The sequence below is a fragment of the Eubalaena glacialis genome, chromosome 4 (genome assembly GCF_028564815.1).
Source record: "Eubalaena glacialis isolate mEubGla1 chromosome 4, mEubGla1.1.hap2.+ XY, whole genome shotgun sequence".
Classification (NCBI taxonomy): domain Eukaryota; kingdom Metazoa; phylum Chordata; class Mammalia; order Artiodactyla; family Balaenidae; genus Eubalaena; species Eubalaena glacialis.
Genome location: NC_083719.1, coordinates 154,586,098 through 154,610,744, shown reverse-complemented (window position 1 = coordinate 154,610,744; position 24,647 = coordinate 154,586,098). Strand labels below are relative to the sequence as shown.

The window sequence follows — 24,647 nt, the reverse complement described above, 5'->3', positions numbered from 1 at the left end:
CATATGTTACTTTCAGTCATTCAACTATAAAAACCTTCAACTTTGTCACTGAGAAATACCATGCCACAGAGCCTGCGTGGAATTGCTGATAGCAACTTAAAGATCACTAAGTTCAATCCCTCCATTTCCTCCTGCAGGTAGAGAAACCAGGATCTAGAGGGAAGTGACTGACTTAAGCCATGTAACTGTTAATGGCAAAACCAGGTCTTAATACACTCCTAAATGCTTCTCTTTATTTCTAACAATTTGGGAAAGTCTATTATAAGCTAACAACTTCTGATCTTTTACAATAAAGAGATCAAGTGGCCGATTTAAATATCTCCATTCAATTAACCATGCCAGACATTTATTATTTGGAATACTATAGCCAGTAGAAGTTAGATTTTTTTTTTCTTTTTTAGATTCTTTACACTAATTAACACTAATTAATCATGGCTGCTCTTCAGAATGAAGATCTGCACTTTAGTGCTGGTTTCTCAAGAACTAAAAAAGGGTCCTCTAATTGGTTGATTCCTCCTTCTCTTACCCAATGTATAACAACTGGCATCCAGCCCAACTGGATTCCAAAGAGATTATGGAACTGCTTTCCCTTCAGAGTTCCACTAATGTTCTTAATTGACTGGTTACCAGGTAATACCCAGAATAAAACAAAGCCTTGCTTTTAGAACAGAGTGTGCTAGTGTGGGACTGAATTCAGACTCAGTCTATCAGAGGAGATAATGAAGCCCAGAGGCAGCCTAGCCATCTCCATATCTGATTCGAAAAGTTGTAACTAGTTTAAAACTAGCTAAAAGGTATTCCTTTTGCAAATTTTTACTGCTGAACAGCAACAAATTCATCAAGTTTTTTCTCTTTTCCCGCCTGTAACTTAGGTAATGAGGATAGTGGCAACATGAGGGGAAAAAAATAAGGAGTAGTGAATAAAGAAATTCACAAATCAGGTATACACAGCTGCTAAGTGAATCAACTGCTTACAATATTCACGTAGAAATTCCATGCCTGTCAGGAAGAAATAATTTTGTGGCACAATTGTGCAACTATTCTGCTTCCTGTTGTTAAATTGAATGCAAAGAGAATCTTGCATATTTTTATGACAGCTATGAATCAGGTGGCATTGCTTCAACTCCCTTAAAGTCAGCAAATAACATATTCCAGGATTATATAACAGGATTAAAGAAAGTCTTAAGACCTTCACAGACAACTCACCATTGTATTACTCCATAATCAAAAGGGCTTTCATTATGCAGATTATTAGCATATAGGGCTGTTCTAGTAGCTGTCAGGAAATGAAACAGCAAGTCACCTCTCTACAGAATTTTATAATATAGAAGAAAAAAACAGAAAAATAAGTGACACTATCAAAAGGTACAATATATTATTAATTTGGACATGGTGCATGAACAAAACGGATCTCTATAAATGTTCTGGACCTCCTTCTACTTTTTTACACAGTAGGGAGGTCCCTAATATTTGACACTGACAAACTGTTGACAAAATCTGAAAACCTTACTACTTAAATTTATTCAGATTTCACTTCTGAATGGAAAATAATACTATTATTGTCTGTCCACATGGTAATATCTATACTTACTAAGTTGTACACAGTACTTAGTGTGAAAATGTACAAGATTACAGAAAAGCACTCACTAATTTGCTACCTGACTGCTGCTTGTTTTTTGATTTGGTATTTCTAAGTGTTAACTGTCACATATAGTTTATTCCTTTACCAATCCCTGCCCTGAATGTGAGTCTAACAAAATCAAGTTACAACAGCCATAAAGTACGTGAGCCTTAATACAGTTGTAAAGAAAAAAAAAAAAGTTAATGAGTTAAAAGCATCTTTGAAAGAAATGGTTAGGCTCTTCAACCTTCTAATAACATAAGAAGTTTACTGTCACTTTCCCCTCTGCCCCCTTGTAACCTCATCTCTCACCCAGGTACAAGCAGAGTTGCAACAATGTTTTAAGATGCCTACTCAATTTTCCTGGGCTCAAGACTCTTTGTGCTCAATGTTCAGGATTAAGATAAGGGACTGCTTGAGTAATTATGGGCCCACATCACGGATGACATAAGACAAATTCCCCCTTTGTGACAACTGCTCGTATGATTTTCGGAACAAGTAAGAACAAGGGTCAATATTCTAGCACAAGCACATGGAGGGCAGAGGACAGAGGGTCACTACTTTGTACTTACCAGTACATATTATATAAAAAATCGGGCAGATGAGGATCTGGCCAAGGCACAGGAGCATTTAGTATCAACCAAGTTGGTTTCACTTCAGAGCCTAGAGTAAGGAAGACTTCAATCCAAGGCTACGAGCACATCCGTGTTCACAAACATCACATTTTGTCCTCCCAGGCATTTCCCTTTCCCCTCCTCCCCTTGAAAAATTTAAAACAAAACAAAACCAAAAACAACAGCAATCCTCAACGTGGAAAAGTAGAGTCACACAGTTTGAAACCGACACCTCTGTAAACTCTGCCTACACTGTGCTGTGAGGAATCAGAAAAATCCTGACCAACAGTAAACCAGAAAGGAGACAGTGGGTCCGAATTACGAATACACCCTGCACCAGTAATACACAGAAAATCATGCCCCACCACTTTGCCCCCTTCTTCCTCACAAAGGAAGTTACCTCAACACAGAAGCCCAGGTCCCATCCTACGGCACAACTAAGCCAAGCAAAAGAGAAAGACTGTTTAGGATGTTCCATTTCAGAAGTCAGGAAAGGGAGAGTGCGGAAGGAGAGGAAACCACTTCACTTCTAATAGCCACACGCGAAGTTCAACTGTAGCCAAGTTTATGAACTGTATTCTTTGCTGTGTGCCTTACTCCATTACTCATGAAGCTTCTAGAAGTAAGGCAATTTTCTGCTCCCCAGAGACCTCAGCCACTCCCCTGCTATGCTGCTTTGAATTACTTGGTATCATCCAAGCAGAGCAAGAAAGAACCAGCCGAGTTCAGGAAGGCTCCAGCCAGGTTTGCAGGGCAGCTGCCTGGAAGACTCGGAATCTTCAACACTTGTAATATTTAAAGATCCCCCAATTCACCAGAAGACATTTGATATCACATAATGGTAATTTGCTAGGAAGGAGAAATTTGATTATGAATCCAAGTAAAATTTAGCCGTTTTGCTTTATCCGTGTCTTCTTTATGGTACTTTGTATCATGGCCCATTAAATATCCCTTGAAGAAAAATGTCCATCTAATCCTTTAAAAAGGTGACTGGGGAGTGGGGTGCAGAGCAGTGCATAGTTGTCTTTCCTCAAATTGCCACAGGCAAACTGATTTAAACAGAAAAAGGTTAAATACTGTAAGAGATTACATCTCCCCACAACTATTTCAAATAAATCATTTAAATAATATTATAGCAACAGAACTTATTCGGTAAAAGTCCCTTTCATTTTTTAAAACTGTATTTACTCTGAAACTCAAATTTATAACTGAATGATATTAAATTTAGTCCTATTGTCAGCAACTCTCATGGAAGGTTTCCAGAGCTATCTCGGTGTACACAAAGTCAGTATACAATATCTGTTCAAAACATCTGTATCGGTATACAACATCTGTTCTTGAAAATACTGAGCTAAGTGACTGCAATTTGGAGTATAGGAATATTAAAAGAATTGTGGATCGAAGGAAAATTTAAGGTTTTCTGGTTATTATTTATGATATCTTTTTAAAGCAGCACTAACTTTATTCCTTCCCCCTACTGTAAAGATACAGAATTTAAATAATTATCCCAACAGTCACTCTCTCCCACAGTGACATAAAAAATCTTATAGAAAATTAACAAAACTGGCTTTGTGTACTAAACTTTCAACTGAGTTTCATGATTTTCTTCTAGAGAGATTATAATAAATGGTTCTGCTTAGCAGCAAAGAAAAGAGGCACAGATGGAATCATCACTTGCCCACTCGCTGAAGCATTTGTTTCAAACAAATTCACAGCCATGAAAAATAGTTTGGGGAGGGCCCCTAATTTAATGTGTAGATAAGGAAAGAAAAATCTCAGAAGTATTTTAAAATGCAAGGTCACAGTACCTTCAGCAGTCTGGAATTAAATGCATAGCATTTTTGGAGTAGGTCCAGCTCTTAAAATAAGTTCTTATTAAATTAATGCATGAGGCAAGTGAGGCAGTAAGGTCTAACACACTCCCACTACTTACTTGACTGACATATGCAATAGGTTTCTCGGGCACCACGGGAATATGTAAAAGACTGGCACTTTAAACAACTTGCATTTCTGAATGCAATCATCATTGCCCACATGCAAATTAAGTATTTAAAATGCCTGAAACTCAGAGGGACTGGGGTAGATATGCTGAGCTTCCCCTTCCAAAAACTGGAAGCAAGATACTTCCTATAACAATATGAAGAATGGAAGACTCTAATTTCACAGTATTCTGAGGAAAAATAAAATGATATTCTGATTCATAATTTAGTTAATTAATATCTGAAGAACAACTATATAATGTTTTGACAATTTACAGATTGCCTTTGTTCTCTCAATAATTTTGCTGTCTCATTTGGCTTTCTAGTGAAATGAAGCAAACTGGATATTAAATTGTTTTCATATATAGGATTTAAAACACTCAACCACTACTATGAAACTGTGAATTGTTCTACTCTGACATCTGATAATTTTCAAATACTAGTTTTTGTCTCTTTATTCCAGTGCTGTCTCCCTCTGCTTCCATTCAATGAACTACTGCTTCTTGGTTTATACATATATTCCTTTATTCCCTTCACATACAGGAAAGAAAATTTTAAAAGTCTCCTTAATTTTTAGAGGTCTCTCCTACTGTACACTGAATGTAATACCACTTCATGAATCTTTATTTCACTGTGTCCAAACTATGTTTCATAAGGGCTGAAAACAGATGCACTCGCACGTGTTTTTAATCTATTTCATGCTGCTCCATTTCTAAACAATAAGTACCAATTTCACAGGCAGGAAAAAACATAAATAACAGTAAGATACAATACTTCCCAAATAATCATCTCAGCATCTACAATAGTAAAAGATTTTCCTGTCCAGGTGAAGAAAATACTTGATAAGCCTAACAATTATAGTAGCAATGCACAAGCTGCCGTCTCAGAGATCAAAATTCAAAAATTGGTCTACAGAGCAGGCTCTTAGCTTGTAAGACCGGGTGTGCAGTGAGGAAAATGAAATCGTTCTCTGGGGAAGAAGTGCTACAGACTGTCACTGGTGTTAGTTATGGAGAAGGCAATACATAATTTCGTGGATAAAAATACTACATACAGACATGCCAGCTCATCAGTGAAAGGACATGGAGATAAGGCAGAGGGAGGACCCTTTTCTTCTCAAAGAGGTAAACCTCTGTACATGGAGAAAATGACAGTAGCCTTAAAATTCTTAGAAAAACTATTTTTAAATGAACTGTAAATATATATATATAATTATGAAATGAAGGCTAGCTATTCTGTTTGCACATTTCTTTAAAAAAAAAAAAAGGTTGCTAAACAAGCCAACTGGAATCAACCGCACATTCATAAAAAATAAACTCAAAAATTATATTTGAAAGTTCCTAGGCATATTAACATCTTGTCTGTTGATGGCAAAAATAAAATAAAATTTTAAACCCACTTCATTAAGGGAGATTTTTTTTTTTCCCAAAAGGAAAAGGCAAATTCAATTTGGGGGTTTTTTTTTTTAATTTAAATAAATAATACAGCCTTAACGACTTCATTCAATTGACAGGTCTTGTATCAATTTTAGGCTTCATTATTTAAACACATACACACAAACTACATATCTATGAGGAATTGCAAATGAAAATAAAAATAAATGAAGTCATTCATAATATATTTTATAAAGTTATTTTTAAGATAAAATGAACCCTAATATAAAATCTGCCTCCATATGATAGTTTTTTAAAAACAATTTTCAAATTAATTTTTTGAAAGGCATGTTATTCTATACTAGTCTCATAGAAATAATGCCCATTTTCTGTTTTATCTGTTTCTAAGGAAGCAGAGCACACGAAGAGGCTATTTATTCATTTTCAAAATGGACAGGCAGTTTTATATACTTACTTTAAAAGGACAATGTGTTAGATTTTTTAAAGATATTCAGCTTTTATTATCACCTTTAAACAAAATTTCACAACAGAACCACTGTTAAAATCAAACATAGTTTTCCTAAAATAGCTATCTAAATCAGAGGAGAGTTTGACAAGAAATAAAGTATTCCCCTGAGCAAAACTGCATTGCGATAGACTACAATGGTATAAAGTTCATCATCTTGGTTTAAAAAAAAAAAATCAAGCATAACTGCAGTCTGGCATTTTAGGACCATGAACTCATCTGTGAATTCCTTACTTCTCTTAAAAGGAAAAAATACACAAAGTTCATTTAATATGCTTAAGTCACCTTGGCAGTCATATTGAAACCGGTTTTCTCATTTGATAAGCAAGAAAACAGACTTAATAGATGTTTAGTAATACTCGATACCATTTATTGAGTGTCTTCTCAATGAACTGGCAGTATGCTGGATTTTATAGACACATGATATCATTTAATCCTCATAAACTACCACAAAACTGTAGTGGCAGAATGGCAATTTAAATCCAGGTCTATGTGACTCCAAAACCCATGGTCTTTCCATCCTGCCACACTTCCTCTTATATGTCACAATTTCACAAAACATTTGTGTTCCCACGTTAGGTCAATGAGAGTTAATTTTTTCTGACACCAGACTTAACTTTTAATTATCTCTACAGAATCAGCCTAAAGAAACCTAATTTAGGTAAAAATTGGTAAGAAGAAATTTAAAAGGGAATATAGAATAAAGGCAGAAGTTTACACAATGAGCCACTTAGCAAACTAGAAGAGAAAAAATAAACCTGAGTTGTCCTCACTGTATCCGATAAACCAAGGAAATGTTGTTAATCCTATTAGAATAATGTGTGCAAACTCTTACATAAATACTAGCTAGAAGCTTACTTCTTAGAAGCATCACATAATAAAGTGTTTATACTGCTGCCACTTGTAAACTGTTTTCTCTGATAAAAGACATACGCACTTATCATGAAAATGAGTTCTAATTATTATCCCTATTATCTAGTACGTAAGAGAAGAGGCTCTCAAAAAAAAAAAAAGTTGCTGAGGAAATCAATTAAGGAAAAAAAATGTCCTTTAGAAACTTTTTCTGTACTTAACTTTTAATTCTGAAACAATCATAGATTCACATCAAGTTACAAAGAGTAGTACAGAGAGATTCTGTGTACCCTTTTTCCAGTGTCCTCAACTGGGAACATCTTACATAACTATAGTACAAAACCAGGAAAGTGAGACTGTATAATTCACAGACTTTATTCAGATTTCTCCTTTAGCTACTTTATTTTAAAGTGTGCAGTTTTTCTGGTGCTAGAAAGGGCCTTAGACTCTCTTAATTTTTCTGATGGGAAAACAAAGGTTCGAAGAGGCTGAAGGACTAGCCAAAGTCAGAGTGCTAAGAAGTGACCAAAAAAAAAAAAAGCCAATTCTGAGAGATCCTCTTTCCTCAGAAACAAAGTATGCAATCAGATTAGAGGCCATCAGAATTCCCTGAGGAATTCAGTAAAGACCTTCAAAATAATCCCACTTCAAAGTTAGTTCATCAGATGGACACATATTTTTTCACATATTATTTTTCATCTCTCCAGACCTCAAAAAAATTCCTCATAAAAAAATTTATTGTTATAGGTTTGCTGAAAAATAGTTTTACTGCATCAGTAATATGATAAACCAAACTCAAAGGAAAACTAGGCCAAGCTGGTTATCACTTGAAGCCACAGGCTCTTTGCCACCTTTGATCCCAGCGCAAAGCTGTGTTGGCACAAAGCAGGCTCAGAAACATTGGATGAATGAATGAATGAATGAATGAACAAACAAACAAACAACTTGTGACAGGACCAAATATACCAAACAACCCAAATGTCTTTAAAAAAAAAACAAAAAAACTCTTCAGTCTAGTAAAACGAGATTTTTTGCAGAAAAATAGTTTATTTTGTGGGGTAGTTTTCACAAAATCAGAGCTAGAATGGCCCTTAGAGAACATCTAATCTGTTCATTCTCAACTCTGGCTACACATGAACATCACGTGAGACACTAAAAAATATCATAAGCCCCACCCCACACCTGGGATGGGGCCCAGGCACCTGTATTTTTAAAGCTTCCCATTATTAAGTCCCTTATCATAAGAGTGGTTCTAAGTCCCCTATTAAAGATGAATAAATTGAGGCCTAGTCAAACTGCAATATCTTATTCAGGGTAAAAGAATTGAGACCAGAATCCAAGTGGGAATAGCACTATTTTTTTTTAACATAATACAGAAAAAGTATTTCAAGAACTACAAAGCTTCATTTTAACTTTGAAACTGTTGGCCATTTTAAAAAACATGAAACTAGGCCAAAAAATCTATCAACATTTGAACTCTTCCTAGTGTACGGGCATTGTCATTGGTGAACAGACATGAAGGTTCTGCGGCACTTAGCAGGTTTTGCCTGAGGGATAAAAAAAAATTAGGAGTATGGTTCCCATCTTTCCAGTTAACTGCCCTCCCTTAGCAATTAGTAACTCTTGTAGGTAGTTCCCTTAATTGGTATTGTGAAGGCCTTACAGTGGATGTGCATAAAATATGTCTGTTTTTGAACAAAAAGAGGTACATGTATAAAATTGATGGAACTGACTGGATATAAAATATGAATCTATAATATTTGCCATATTGCTCATCATGTTACATAGATAATACACATTTTAAACTATTTACTAAAATCAAATAGTTACATTTGGAAAATTACCTTTAATCGAATCATTTTCAGCTCTCATTATGTCAATGAGTGAACTCTCCAGTGAGTGCATGTCAAAAGTCCTGGGGCGATCCTGTAAACACAAACAGCCACAAACCACTTTTAAAACAGCATTTAATTATAAAAGAGGATAATAAGCTGTATTTGATGGGACACATCAAAAAGTGGCAATTTTCCTCCCTCTCTGTATAAGGCACATTATTACTACATTTTATTTTTAACACTAACAAAACACCAAAACCACAAAAGTTAGGTACCCAGGGCTCAGCAAAGATTGATTTGATTTCTACTAATAATTTCAATAAAAGCATAACTTTCATGAACAAAGCAAAAACAAACTAATTTTCATATGGTTAAGAATATTAAATAAATGTAAAAATAGAATTCATAATCTTTCTCTGTCACTTAAGATTGCAGTCATGTGGCAAAGCTTCCCAAACTTGTTCCAGCAGTAATCTACTAAGGTGGCATCTACATGTGCTATTCAGAATAGCTATATTTACTTATAAGCCAAGATCTGAAAATAGTCATCAAATGTCTGTAAGACCACTAAGTGGCAAAGTATTCTTGATTTTTCTGCCATTAAAGGAAAGACAGGGTGTGGAGAACACTGCTGGTCTAAACCCCGGCTTAACGAAATGTACTTCATGAGTGGGTGAGGAATCTGAAAATATAAAACCACCCCAACTGCTGGGGCATTCTTCAGGATAAAAAGTACTAGAGATAACTAAAATTAAAGTTTAGCTTGATAGTGAAAAGTAGATGAAAAAGTTTTCAAATTAAATACTGAAGGGGAAGAAGTAATACATGTTTCTGACCCACCTTAAGAATAAACAAACACATAACACATATAAAGACCACAGCAAGGGTATTAAAGAAAAGGGGGCTTCCAAAGCCCTCTTTATTATATTTTCTCTCTCATTACTTTTTAACTCAAAGCTTTGGCTTTGTAAAAGGATTCGCCTCATTTTATCCCTTATTTTTTTTTTCCACACTTGTTGGGATCTCATTTTTCCACCTTCCAGCTTCTCTAGCACTTTAAGGTTGATAGGGCATGTCCTCTATCTTTCGATCATCCTGACATTTCTCCTTTGTCCTTCCATAACACTACTCACCCTGTACTATTATTATCCTTCCATGAAATAGGGACCACTCCTCCTGACCCCACCCACCACACAGATATCCAGTAATATTCACTGAATTGTTTTAGGATACAAACTTTTTTTTACTTCTGCAACCTGAGGGGTCCAAGGGCAGTTACACTGGGATACAATCCACATTTAAAGTAGAGAGTATTAGAGGCTTTTTTTCCCGGGGTGGTGGGGGATGAAGATGGGAGGGGAGTAGATGCCTTAACATGATCTTCGGCTCCAAACTGGTATGGCTCTTCCAGAATATCTTTCCCACTTTTCCTCCTGATCCTTTCCTCATTGTCCTCATCTTCTCAATACGGTCCATAGAGAGGCAGGAGGACAGGTGGCCAGAATGAGAATTTCTAAGGTTAGTGTTCACAAAAAGGAAAAACTCTTCTGTTTTTATCCTTCCTCATCTCAAGCCCTGAATTAAATCAAAACTTTATTGCACATTCTTTCGGAAGCCACGTGGATTTGAGGCATAACCGGAGAAACAAGTTAAGACAAAATTCCGCTATCTCATTCTGCAGTAGCTGGATTTGTCCTCCCTCCAACAATCTATGCACCACACTCAAAATCAGGCCAGCCACTATCTCTTCTCCACAACAAAACCAGTCTTGGAGACACTAATGCTCAGTGTCTGTTCCCTTGCCTATATTCTCTGTCAGTTTCCCAAGGGTAGGAAGTATGTCTTACATCAAAAGTTCCCAATGTTTATAACTCCCAAAGGGTGATGGTGTGCCAAGATATCATCTCCTCAACCCACAGGACTGCCCAGAGGGCCTGATGTGGCAGGAACTCCCTGGCAGATGATTTCTATTTCTATATTATCATTTTCTATGCGTGCCATGATGTGAAACAGGTTGAGAAGCCTTGTTCCACATATCTGTTATCACTGTGCCTCACACAGGGCCTGGCAGCTTAGAAAGCCTGCATATGTTTCCTCAATTGAGGAATGAATGAATTCCTTCAAGTAATTTATTTTAAATGTTGAAAATATTTCTTTTCTCCTATTTCCTTATCTTGAGGTTTGTTTTTATACATCCCCTTTCCGGCTATAGAGTTGTAGGGGGTTTTTTGGGTCAAAATAACTGTAATGGTGGTGGGGAGAGATGGAAGAGGAGACCTCAGCCTTTTTTTTTTTTTTTTTTAATGCAACTAAAGTAGTAAGCAACCTGTGAACTTCCAGAACTTGCATTTTGCCAATCACTGAATGACAAGAGCACCCAAGAGAATCAGTCGATAAAGAATATTATACAGTGTTTTTGTTTGTTTTATGACAGCTGTTTCCAGTAAGAAGCCTCCTTTTCACCTATAATTTAGCGAAGCCACTTCATACCGCCCCCCCCCAGCCTATTGCCTAGAATATAAAGATTTTTGCTAAAATAACCACTGACTTCTAATTGGTACAGTACATTAAAACTAAAATCCTAAATGAATATTTAAATTTTCAGTAATGCTTTGTGGGATTAAAAAACAAACAAACAAAAAACCCTCTATCCTTTTTACACTTATACTAGCTTTCCTTTCATTTGTCACGATTTATTACAAGGATGATAAATAAATACCAATATACAAACTCTGATCAACTGGTACTGACTCTCAGATGCAATGTGTTGAGAAGAATTTTCAGGCTCTGAATGGAATTAGAAGAAAACAGTGTCTCAACAGACATTTGTAAGTGCAAGATACAGACCCAATGGCACAAGCACCACATTTTTGCCAACCCTGGTCTAATATGTACTCCTCCACAGGATCCAACCTTATTCGCAATTACAATTATTATAAACTACTTTACATTTGTATAACACTTTGTTTCTTATGATGCTATGGTAATTCAGAGTTCCAAGCCACATATTTTGTCAAGTAAACATTCTGTTCTCAGAGAGGGTCCAAAGTTTATTATTCTCGATTACTCCCTCACTGACTTTTTTCTGTCTATTTTAAGTATCTAATTTTACAAAAAGGACCAAAATGTAAATGTCTGTGTCATTAAGAAGTAGGTGGAGGGGTACAGACACAAATAAACCCAAGGAATAAGAACAGCACAAACAATGTTGGTTTTCCTGCCCAAGAACCAAAGTGTCAAGTCAAGAGTGCTTTGATTTCTATATTTCATTCTTCGATTTTTCCTTTTTGGCTTGCTAATTGGGCCAAATATCATAACCACTTACCTATTTTCTAGAATCCATTTCCCAGAAAGTAAACTAACTATAAAATAGAAACCTTGTTAAGTGACAGCTCTTCTTGATTGAACTTGAGCTGATGATCAAAATATGAACATCAGCCTAAATCAGTGGAACCGAGCATTAGGCACTAGGAAGCCTGGAGTGTCATGTAAGCTTGACATTTTCATCCTCTAGAACCTTTTCCTGATCCGAAAAAGGAAAGAGTTTGATTAGATCTCTAATATTCCTTTCCCAGAAACAAAATACACTTGTATTCTAGCTTTCCGATATCCTAAGATAGTCTGTGCTCTTTCAAGATTTGCAGTTTAAATTATGATGAGTATGGAAGGAATCAAAGATGTGAACAAGAATGACTGATCAAAGTTTATCACTCCTTGCCCACAAAAAGGTGGGGGGGGTCAATGACTGATTAATAAGAAAATGAACTCTTATAGAGTCTTAAAAGGACAGTCACTGCGTTTTCATTATGCTAAACATAATGCAAAATAACAAGCATTTTCCAAAAAACTTACTTAAAACAATTTGTTGAAGGGGGATGTCCTGATTTCCAATAAAAGTTCAAAGACTCTATTATAAAACAAAAAAACACTCTATCTGCTTCAACCCACTGCTGCCAGTTTCTCTTGGCAGACTACAGAGATAAAAAGCAGAAAAGCAGAGCTACCATTTATTGAGCATCTACTGAGTACCTGACATTATTCTAGGTACTGTTTAAATACTGTCTTAATTAATGTTCAAACCTCCTTTTAAGTTAGATTGTATTATTCTCATTTTAATGACAAAAACTAAGACTAGAGAAAATCCACAGTTTACTGCACAGACAGGTTACTGCCTAGTTCAGCAGCTTAGTCAGGATGCAAGCCCAAGTTTCACTCCAAAGCAAATGGGCTGCCTTGGGTAAAGTAATGGTCATGGCAGTCAAAAGACCACACTAATTAAGATATATATTAGAATAAATGAGATACTCTGCCATAAGGGTCCTAGGGGCAGGAATGTGCTGGCTAGTACCTGGCAAACAGTAGGCACTCAAATATAACTCAATAAATGAAAGAAAGAACAGAATGTAAGAGTAATATAGGATAATATCGGAGATACTAAAAACATAAGAAGAGATAAAGAAGCTTTATCTTCCTTCTTCCTGTTGAGATGACAGATAGATGTGGTCCACAAATTAAAGACCTAACACAAATGCATCTCTAGGTTAACTACGGCCAACCACAGGAGCAGAAGTGGTAGTAATAGCAATAATAATAGTACCAGCAGCTACCGTTTAACAAGTTCTAATGCTTTACATGCATAATCTCATTTATTCCTCACAAAGATCCTATACAATTAAGTGTTAAGTTATTATTCCATTTCACAGATGAAAAAAGTGAACCTTAGCATGATTAAGTAACTTTACCAATGTCAGGTAATGGAGAAGGCAGAATTTGAACCCAGGCCTTCTGACTCTAGAACATGTGAGCTTAATAATCATGAATGAAAATAAAAGACCACCAATTATTTTCAAGGCTCAGCAAAGCAAACTTGATTACAATGTGCAGACCTCTTTTTATTTTGTAAAAATTAATTGTATTTAATATATTGAGTTGTAACTTGTTGGTTTCAGTTCCTATCATCTCTACTTCACAGGACAATTTCTAAAGGAAAAACCACACAAGCCACTATGAAAATCAAAGTTGATAAAAATAACCTTCTGACAAAACAAATTAGTATTTCAAAGAGCAGGACCTGTCCTTTTAATATACACCTGAATAATCCTGACTGCCACAGCAAAATAGGAAGACCTACATCAGCAAAGAACTGATGACACGTCTTTTTATAACATCCCAGAGTAGCCACAAGAAGCACGTGAACCTGTTGGTCTATTACAATCAGGATGAACAACCAGATTGCAATTATGCCACAAACCAAAATTATCATTTTGTAGCTTTTTTTAAAAAATCCAGATGGATAATGTAAGCCAGTGTTTCTCATACTTAAGAGTATATCAGAATCATCTGGAGGTCCTGTCAAAACATAGACTACTGGGTCAACCTGCCAAGTTTCTCATTCAGTAGGTTTGGGTAGGGTCCAAGAATTCACAGTTCTAACAAGTTTCCAAGTGAAGACAGGGACCACACTTTGAGAACCACTGAGTTAAGCAATTCCATTCCACAGGTTAACTTCATTAGATACTTGGGGGTGTGAGTTGTAGCTTACATCCTGTTGACAGCTGTGATGCAGTCCAGCTTAAACATTCTACATCAACCATTTTAAGGTTTCCTTATGAAGAGAAGGGCTTTGCTCTCAAAACCCAAATCAAAGCCCTCTCTTCCAAGCTCTAAGATGCATAAATTGGAAAAAAGGTTACAATTCAGTTCAATTTCAACAGAACCACCACCTTGACCACTCCATTAATTGTTCCTGTCTTCTTATACTTGAGTTAGTATGTTTTGGCATTACTAGACCTGGCCTAAAACACAAAATGTACTTAATTGAACATGCCCACATTATTAAGAACCAAAGCCAAAATTCAGCTACTCCCTTTACTCATTGTCTTCCTATAAAGACATACATTACTGTGAGCATCACTTCTCAGACTGCTAGGTATCTGTATCAGCTTATGGAAGTTTCTCTTTCCGGCATAAACTTTCCCTGGTGAAGAAGGGAAATGAAAATATTTTGGTTTGAAAGGCAAGGTCTATGCCAGTGTATCAGCTGCCAAAATAAACAGGAAGTTTGAGATGCCAGCAGAGCCCATAATTAATCAAAGGTAACTCTGGGAGTTTTAATCCAAAATTTGCCAAAATGTAAATATTTTTCTTGGATTAAGTATTTAAGGCCACAGATATCAAAAGTTGGCAACATAGTCAGCTTTCAAGATTCCACTACCAGATGACCCTTCCACCCCTGTGCAGGCGCAAGTCCCTTTTTCCCCATATCCCCCTAGCACGCTGACAGCCCACGTGATATTGACAAGTTCTGTTACAGCTACCCACCCCCTCCGCCACTGGACTGCGAGCTCCACTCATCTCCACAGCCACAGACTGCAGCAACTGTGCAGCGTACAGTAAGTCCCTCATCATCGTTACCATCATCATTAAAGTGGCTAACATGTCCCTCCTGGCTCTGTGTTGTGTCTCAGATGAATGATGTATGATTTATGTACATTAGTTCCTCACAACCATTGTGTAAAGTGGATACAATTATCACCCCCATTTTAGGCAAATGAGTTCTGAGCAGTTAACTACTTGCCCTGAAAGTCACCAAGTAAGTGGTGGAGTCTGACTTCAGAGCAGAAGCTCAGAAAAGTGGTCCACTTAAGTGAGCTTTGTCATGACCTAGAAATTCCAATCTATCAACACTTGCAAGGTATGAAATCCTTCACTGTATACAGGGTCTGAATGCAGAGAACAAGTGTCAGAGGTTAAAGTGAAAGAGGTAATTACCTGAAGTGGGAGAAACCACATTTAATAGCATCTCATATTTCTTAGCAGCATCCCTCTTCAGTCAGTGCTTTCTCATTATGACTGCTTTATAATGAGGCAAAGAGTCTTCCAGATCTTGGGCTACCAAGTGCTTCCTAATAGAATAATAAACTATAACAAAATGAATCAATGTCTTTGGGGTATTACCCTGACTAGATCAATAGCTCTATTTTCTTCCACATGAACTGATGAATCTGATCTCTCCAGAAAGCCTTTGAGAAAATGTTCTTTTATCCCACCTTCACTAAATAAACCACATTCATGGGGGGCTTCCCTGGTGGCGCAGTGGTTGAGAATCTGCCTGCCAATGCAGGGGACACGGGTTCGAGCCCTGGTCTGGGAAGATCCCACATGCCGCGGAGTGACTAGGCCCGTGTGCCACAGTTACTGAGCCTGCGCGTCTGGAGCCTGTGCTCCGCAACGAGAGAGGCCGCGATAGTGAGAGACCCGCGCACCGCGATGAAGAGTGGCCCCCACTTGCCGCAACTAGAGAAAGCCCTCGCACAGAAACGAAGACCCAACACAGCCATAAATAAATAAAATAATTAATTAATTAATTAATTAATTAAAAAAACAAAAACAAAAAAACCACGTTCATGTTCACCATTAGCAATCCTTAAAGTGGTAAATATTTCTTGTCACCACTTGACTGTATTAAAAACACAACTTGGCATTCTAGACTTGATTAGTCAGTTCCTAAATCAATAGACCCCTTCCTCTTGTTAACTACGTGTTCATTTTCACCTTGCCTGGCAGAGGGAAATAATTAAAATCTAGTCCAAGACCTGCATTTAAATCACCACTTAGGAGACAACTGATCTTGACACTGCATTGTCTCGGAACCTTGATTTCATCATGGAAATAAGGATCGCACCTCCCTTATAAAACTGGGGTGAGGAGAAATGAGACAAGGTCCGCACCACGCCCGCCAGTTAGGAGATCCTATCAATAAACGTTCCCTCTGCCCTTTCTCTCTCTGGTGAAATGGCAAAAGAGCCCAAAACTAACATATTAAATTAGGTATTGTTTGTATCTGAATAATTCAGCTGTTCTGTGCTATTTCCTGTAGCTCATTTTCATAGAGAAACAAAAAAGGGGAAAAAAAAGAGATTTCCTACCTAATAAGCTATTCGGGGCAAGAGGTCATTAGTTCAGGAAAGTGGGAAGAGCTACTAAAACTAGGCCCTAAGGAATGAAGTCATTTAGACCCTCTGGCCATTCCTCTATCTTTGGCTGCTTACTGGCAGTCAGCAGTCCTCTGCTATACGTCTGCTGGGCCTGATCAGGGTCCGGAGTCAGCAGAGAGAACGGTCACCCAAATACACAATCTTTATTCTTAAACTGAGGCTTGTATCCTGTAACCCATAATATCCATAATGTCTCTTCTCTTTCATGAGCCTTGACAGCAACGTCAAAAGGCAGCCTGTGCCCAGTGTCAGCCTCTGGGCCCTCACAGCTCCCCACCCCCAACCCACATCCTTAGCTCTCCAGAGTCTCCGGAGCAGAAGGCACTTCTCAACACGCAGGTACAGAGCAGGAGGTCACCGGACTGTACAGTTCACGGGGAGGAGCATGTCTGCCTTGGTCATGTACTCCTAGCACACGGTCCATTGAAAGCATCAAACATTTGTGGGTCGAAAAAGAGCAAGAGATGAAAAAAAGTGTGATGCAGTCCAAAGGCCTGCAAAAGACCCCAAACCTTTAAATTCCCTTTCGGAAAAACAAAAACACATTAACAAACAAAAATACAACCAAAACGCTCTCAGTCCTGTCTTGTTCTCTCTCCTTTTGGAGATCCTTCCCCCAAGTCCACAGAAGCCTGAACTCAGGAGAAGGCTGAAATGAAGAGAGCAAAACTGAACAATCTCCTCCCAAATTTGTGGCCATCAGTTGATGTTTTGGTGTCTCATTGGATCTCTTTTTTTTTTTTTTTTTTTTGACGGCCATGTGACCACCAGCACCCTTCTTGACCTAGAAGGGAGATGCGGCCAATAGTGGTTTCTTTAGAGATTAGCACCAGGTTGAGTGGTGAAACAGGCTGAGCAGGTACAACAGAAATGTGGGCCTTGCTTCAATTTCTCACTGTCTTTCTTTAAAAAACAACTAGAAGATATTTTTGTATGTTTTTAAGGGGGAAAAAAGACTATCTTTTAGAGACACATACTAAACCATTTACAGATGAAATGATACAATACCTGGGAAATGCTTCAAAATAACATGAAACCAGGAAGACACAGTTAGGAAGATAGATGAAAGAGGACTGTCCAGGAGCAGATCATTGTTGGAAGCCAGGTGACGTGTATGTACATGGGAGTTTGCTATACACTACTCTATTATTGAATATGTTTAAATTTTTCCATAATAAGAAATGAAAAAGACCTGGGGGGAAAAACTTTATCCAAAGAGGAAACAAACAAACAAACAAAAAAACCAGTTGGTCACTAAATTTTCCAGCAATGTTCAAGAAAATGGGAGCATCATCTGGGCTGATTCCCACTATTAAGTACACTGAGTTTATTAAACAAAATTATAGTTCAGCTTATAAAATTCCTCTTTAGAGTTAAACTCAAATTACCATACACCAGTTACACAATGGTTTTCACCTTTTAAGAATCTGTGCTATTTGCAAAATTTTGAATTAATATTTCTATTTGATGACTTTCTTATACCAACAGAATCTTCTGGAAGCCAAATATTAGGCATATTTCATTTTACTTCAAAAACACTGGACAAAAGAAATGTGAAAATGAAGGATTAGGAAAGTTGAGGAGCTTGCCTTAGGTCACACAGCTAGTAAGTGGCAGAGCCATCGTTGAAACTCAGATCAACTCAGATCTGACTTCCATATGATAATTAGGAGGTTTTTCTGAGTAGCAACTGTTCTTACATTGTTTGGTTCTTTTTAAGGTTCTTACAGACAATAAGGCTACAGCAGTTATTTTACTGACTAGCACCAGATGCATTCCTCAAAAACACCTGGGAAAACTATTATTAAAAGTATGTTGCATAACATTTAAATATAAATATGGCTTTAAAATGTATAATACTGAGGAATTAACTATAACTTATTTTAGAGCTAAAAGAAAGCAATGACTGGGATATATCTGGTAAATATGCAGCAAATAGAAATTGCCCAATTTAAATACTCTACAATATGAAAAGTACTTCTTTAGCTTAAGGCTTTAAACTTTAAAAATTCAGTTTGCAAACATGAGGGAGGACCTGTAAGTGACTGATGGAGTTTTTTTCCTTGACATGTAATGAGACCTAAATTCTGCGACCCACAGGCTAAAGTTTGCCTTTTGTAGTACCATTTTGTCACAGAACTTAAAAAAGCACATGTTGTGTACAGGTGTATATTTATAAATGTGACCATTAATAAAATATTTGGAACTGTCATTTACACACTGTTTCTGTTATACCTAAAGTTGAACCTGTTAGTTTGCCTTGAAGTTTAAACAACTCATGGATTAAAATGAAATATAACTATTGGGCTAGTTGCTAATTTGTTTACAATGATAAAAAATGCATGTTCAGTATCATTCAAAGATTAGCACAGGTCAGAAATACATTATGAATCAAATCAAAACAATTTTTATGAGATATCTACCTATGCCTAGTCCATAACATAGCAGGTGCTCAATAAATATATGCTAAATAACTTAATTAAAATATAAAAAACAGAACTTAATTCCAGGATAAAAGCTAAAATATATTCAATTCAAATCTATGGTACCTTTTCCTGTCTTTTAACCAACAAAATCATAAATTCTTCATTAAAGTACAGTCTCCTTCTAAGTGTCCATCGACAGATGAATGGATAAAGAAGATGTGGCACATATATACAATGGAATATTACTCAGCCATAAAAAGAAATGAAATTGAGTTATTTGTAGTGAGGTGGATGGACCTAGAGTCTGTCATACAGAGTGAAGTAAGACAGAAAGAGAAAAACAAATACCATATGCTAACACATATATGGAATTTAAAAAAAAAACAAAAAAAAATGGTTCTGAAGAACCTAGGGGCAGGACAGGAATAAAGACGCAGACGTAGAGAATGGACTTGAGGACACAGGGAGGGGGAAGGGTAAGCTGGGACGAAGTGAGAGAGTGGCATGGACATATATACACTACCAAATGTAAAACAGATAGCTAGAGGGAAGCAGCCGCATAGCACAGGGAGATCAGCTTGGTGCTCTGTGACCACCTAGAGGGGTGGGATAGGGAGGGTGGGAGGGAGACGCAAGAGAGAGGAGATATGGGGATATATGTATATGTATAGCTGATTCACTTTGTTATAAAGCAGAAACTAACACACCATTTTAAAGCAATTATACTCCAATAAAGATGTTAAAAAAAAAAAAGTACAGTCTCCTTTAATGTATACAAAAACAATCAAATGTTCTAAATTTCTTAAAAATAGGCAAAATCTTTCAAACTACTGAAAGATGCAGGCTGCCAATGCTAATAAAAGTTTAGGTATATAAACAATTATAAAACTTCTCTTCAAGAAAACTGATAATTCTGCTAAATGTTTTATCTGTCCTGGGTTGCATCTAGCTTATTTAAAAGTAGTACTCTGAGAAGTGGAGCATATATGATAAGATAAGCAAAACTAAGGACTGCTCAAAATCTTTCATAGATACCCAAGCTTTTTGTAGTTACTTTAATTTCCTGATTTTACTCAATATTAGAGATTTTAATTTTATTTTAAATTAAACAAAAAAATGTAAGCTACCTAATATGGCCACATACTTAAAGTACCTTACAATAACCCTTCACTGCTAGGTCTGTGTTCTCAAATTTAAGTGACTTGCTCAAGGTCACACAGCTAACTAGAGTTCAGATCAAACTTAAGTCTGTTTGGATCCAGGGCCTGTGCTTCAGTCTACTATATTTTTGGCCTCACACAATAGCCTTTCACAGTAATTATCCAAGTGTCAGCTTCAGAAACTGATTAAAAACAGGATCTATAGATCCTTTATCTTTCTACTGAGAATTTTCTGAAAACCTGAAAGTGTAACTCCTTCTGTTCCAATATTATACAATATGATGAGAATCTACGCTAACTTTGAAGTAAAAAATTCTATACTGCTATAAATTTATCATGGTAAAAATACACTTTAATTTCCGCAAGAACAATTTTGTTTGAACAATTAAATACAAAATGACTTTTGTCAGTTAAAATTAAAATGAATGCTCATGTTACAAGCTCCCTGCCTTAAAGAGAAATGCATTATATACATTATCTCATCTGTGATGGGACCAAAAACTGAGGTAAAATATAGTGCTGAAAAAATGTGATAATGGAACCTCAAGCTTATTTTCCTTAATAGACAGAGCAAAAAAGTCATAAGGAAAATAGATTTAGACTGTAAAATTCAAAATAGGCATATGTTAACTTTAAGACTACTTTTCCATTTCTTTCTCGTGAACACCAACAAAAATTATTCTCAAAAGCATAAACTCATGAACTAAATAGCATCTTTCTAGTTGCAACTAGCAACAAGCGCATTCACTAGGCTTGCAATAACCAGGTTTTTCCTGAAAGATGTTGGAACAGTGTGTTGATCATATCCCATGGCTTCCCTGAAGACACATCAAAAAATAATCAAAAAACTACCCTGCCCAAGTTTCAATTCCATCAAAAAAGCAATTAAACCTAGTTAAAAGGCTTTCTACAAAAAGGTGTAAAATGGTATCTGGTAGCCTTTTCCCAAACTTTTCCAATATTTCAATTCTGCTGGAGCCAGAACCATCCAACCCATACTTTACAGTTAAAAAAAATTAGTTTCCCGTCTTCTAATATAGATAAATACAAAGTCAAAGAAAATGTTTCCTATATCCCTCTTGGGACTATATGAAAAAAACAAAAAATGTAGTAACGTTGCACTTTAATTTTAATAATGATAATTCACCATGACTTTCAGACCTGAAGCGATGCAGTAACTTTCTGTTTTCAGATATAAGATGCCATATATAATTTTGAGGATCAATAAACTGAAAACACAAGGAGAGTTATTAAAGTAACAAATTATTTGCCTGGTTAAGACAACTTAGCAAATCCATGGTGACCAAGTAAGAGCAAATGGGCTCCAAATCCTAAAATGTCTCCCTATCAATCAAGTTTTAGGATCATCTTTGTAACAGATTTTGTCTCCCCCCTTTCCTTTTTCTTTTCTTTTTTTTTTTTTTCTTTTTGGTCTACTTCTTGGTTCTTAGCTAATGGAGATGGGGGCGTAACTGAGCTGAATATAAGAGAGTACTAGGATATATAGCATACAATTCTCCTTTACATTCCTGTAAGGACAGAAGATCTAGGCACCCCTCCAAAGAACTGCTATATTCAAATTAATTATTGGCAGGTGCCCCAATATATTATTTGGTTTGGACATCAGGATTCCAGGATGTGTTTGGCAGGATGGGTAGGATTTTTCTCCCCTTAATGTAAGGGTCAAATCATGCCTTTAGTCACATAAACGTGGCCCTTGTTTCTTCATTTTGAAATTAAGACAATAAAACTAAGCCTCATAGGGTTGAGAAATCCTATACACGAAGTGAGATAACATATGTGAAAGCACCTAGCTCAGTACCTAGTATATAGTACGTACTAAAATCAAACAAAAAAATATTGATTTGAATATTATTTGTTTAATATTTTAAAGTTGATAAATATATTCTATTATTTTCCACTTTCAAAACTTTATAATCAGCTTTTGATCATCAGGTATCAATGATTCACTGTAAAAATTTTTCTCTCATCTTACATGCTTCCAGAAGGCATTTACCACCCCCCATCTGTAACATGTCTATGTGAAAAGACACTGCAGTCTAATGGCTAAAAGCCAAATCTCATGTGTGAATAGTAATAATAACAATAATAATAATAATTTCTACTTCATAGGATTGTTGAATGAATTAAATGAGTTAATACATGTAAAACACTTAGACTATCATAGGCATGTTAGCTATTATTAAATACATATTAGTTTAGTTGTATCTGAAAACTGGATTTCAGGCATGTTATCTGCATTCACATAATGAAAACTTTAAGCTAAGCAAAAATAACTTAAAAACAAATTTTAGTACAAAGAAAATCCCAAAATATAATGCCTGTCATATCAGTTATTTAGAGGATTATTCACATATTTGGAATCTTTGCTCCTGCTCCATAAACATGGATAAAAGAGAAGGTTAAGATTGGCCCCCAAAATTAATTTAAAATGTCATCATGAATTTTAATTCACTGTATGTACCCAAACCTGTACTAAACAAATGTAAAAACCATTCTGATTCATTTCAAATTAAAATGAACACTGCCCAGTATTAGTTACATTTCAGGTAAATTATTTCCTTTTAATATAATGATTCCATGCTAGCCTTTGATTTAATACCAATATTATAATATAGCCATGTAAATTCTACCCTGTAATTTCTGTGGTAAATTTTAAGATCCCTCTATAACAACTAAGGAATTCTTTCTAAAAGCAAGGGAAATTGAATTACTAATCTATAAAATGTCTTTCCTAAAATTAATAGTGTTTAAGGTAATAAATTTAAATAAGATAGCAGTGTTTAGAAAAAAGTATGGACTGTGATTGCAGCAGTTTAAATTTCACAGTAGCTTGCTTTAGAATCATAAGGAACTTAGGAATCACATAGGTCACCACCACCCCCAATTTTATGAAGAAACTGAGGTCCCCAAATGCTATGACACTGATAGAGCCAAGACCACAACCTAGGTGTCTGGGCTCCCAGTCAAATAAATGTTTCTTCAAATCTTTTCATATCAGATTTAACCAAGTAATTCATATCAACTCAAAACAGTATTTTTGCCAAAAAATTATTCAAAAGAATAATTCTCTAAAACACACACAGACACAGAGAACTGCATTCATTTAAGTAAGCACCAGGGTACTCAGTTTACTAACTTCTTATATTTTCAAAACCCTATTAGGAATTTCTTGTCATAAAGATTCTTTTCAAATCACTTATTTTTATTGTGACTTTCAACTGAACCCAATGCTTGCTCTCAGCTCCCCACCTCCCAACCTCTCTTTTTCTCTCTCTTCACTCTCTCACACACAGAAATATACACACTCTCCTAAAAATGGTGGGGATGGTGAACAGAAATCAACAACTTAGTTTCTAATCCTACCAAATTTGAGCCAGGTATATTGACTCATCCATTTTCCATCCTCAGCATAATAGACAACAATTCTAAGGGAAGAGTTAGTTTCTAACAGTATCTTTTAGTGTCAACCTTAGTCTACTATTATTTCATACACCAGCTTAATCTCTAACAAACCATCTGGTTAAAAAAATTTCACATGTTAAACACATCCCATTAGCTCCATAAAAATATTAATAATGTGCATATACATATAGTTTATTTATTCTCTGAAATTTTTATTTTTCCCAAAGCAAACCTTTATCAAAAGTCAGTAAACTGAGAATGGAAAACAAACTATGAGGTCACATAAATTCATTCTGTCACTTTATAAGTAGCAAAACAAAAAAGAAAAGTATTTTTAATTCTGAGCCAGTCTTTAACCCAGTTAAAATGTTGAGAATGCCGTCTTAGATGTTTTCAATTAGGAATATATAAATAATTCATAAAAGTTACCTTTGCATTAAATTTCCCTTAAATTTATGTTCAAAGGAATATCAAAACCAACTTTTTAAAAATAGACTTCATGGGATTGCCAATGTCTTCAACAGCCTTTCACCTGACCACTAAAGCATGATAACTGCTCTCTTCAGTTTGAGTAAAAACCCTTTCTAAAAACAAAAGCCAACAGCTTTTTTTATACCTGGGCAAAAAAATTATTTTAAAAAATTTGTTTAAACTAGATTTCACCAAATATTTTAAGATACATCCTAATCATTATACCTGAATCCTTAGAGAAGGGATATTTAATTCCTTGGAATGACACAGGGTTCTCTTAGCAAACTGCCCCTCCCTCTGAGCAAATTATTAATTAAAACAGATAATTCTACTTGTGTTGACATCATATATGGAGACATTGCAATAA

General features: G+C 36.0%; 1 protein-coding gene across 2 annotated transcripts in view; it reads right to left on the bottom strand.

The window, feature by feature from the left end:
• CPEB4 (cytoplasmic polyadenylation element binding protein 4) overlaps positions 1 to 24,647 on the bottom strand; it is a 61,324-nt gene that overhangs the window by 34,099 nt on the left and 2,578 nt on the right. For both annotated transcript variants that reach the window (XM_061189938.1, XM_061189939.1), the window contains exon 2: positions 8,810 to 8,891. In XM_061189938.1, coding sequence (XP_061045921.1) covers positions 8,810 to 8,891 — 82 coding nt within the window. The remainder of the gene's footprint in view (positions 1 to 8,809; positions 8,892 to 24,647) is intronic.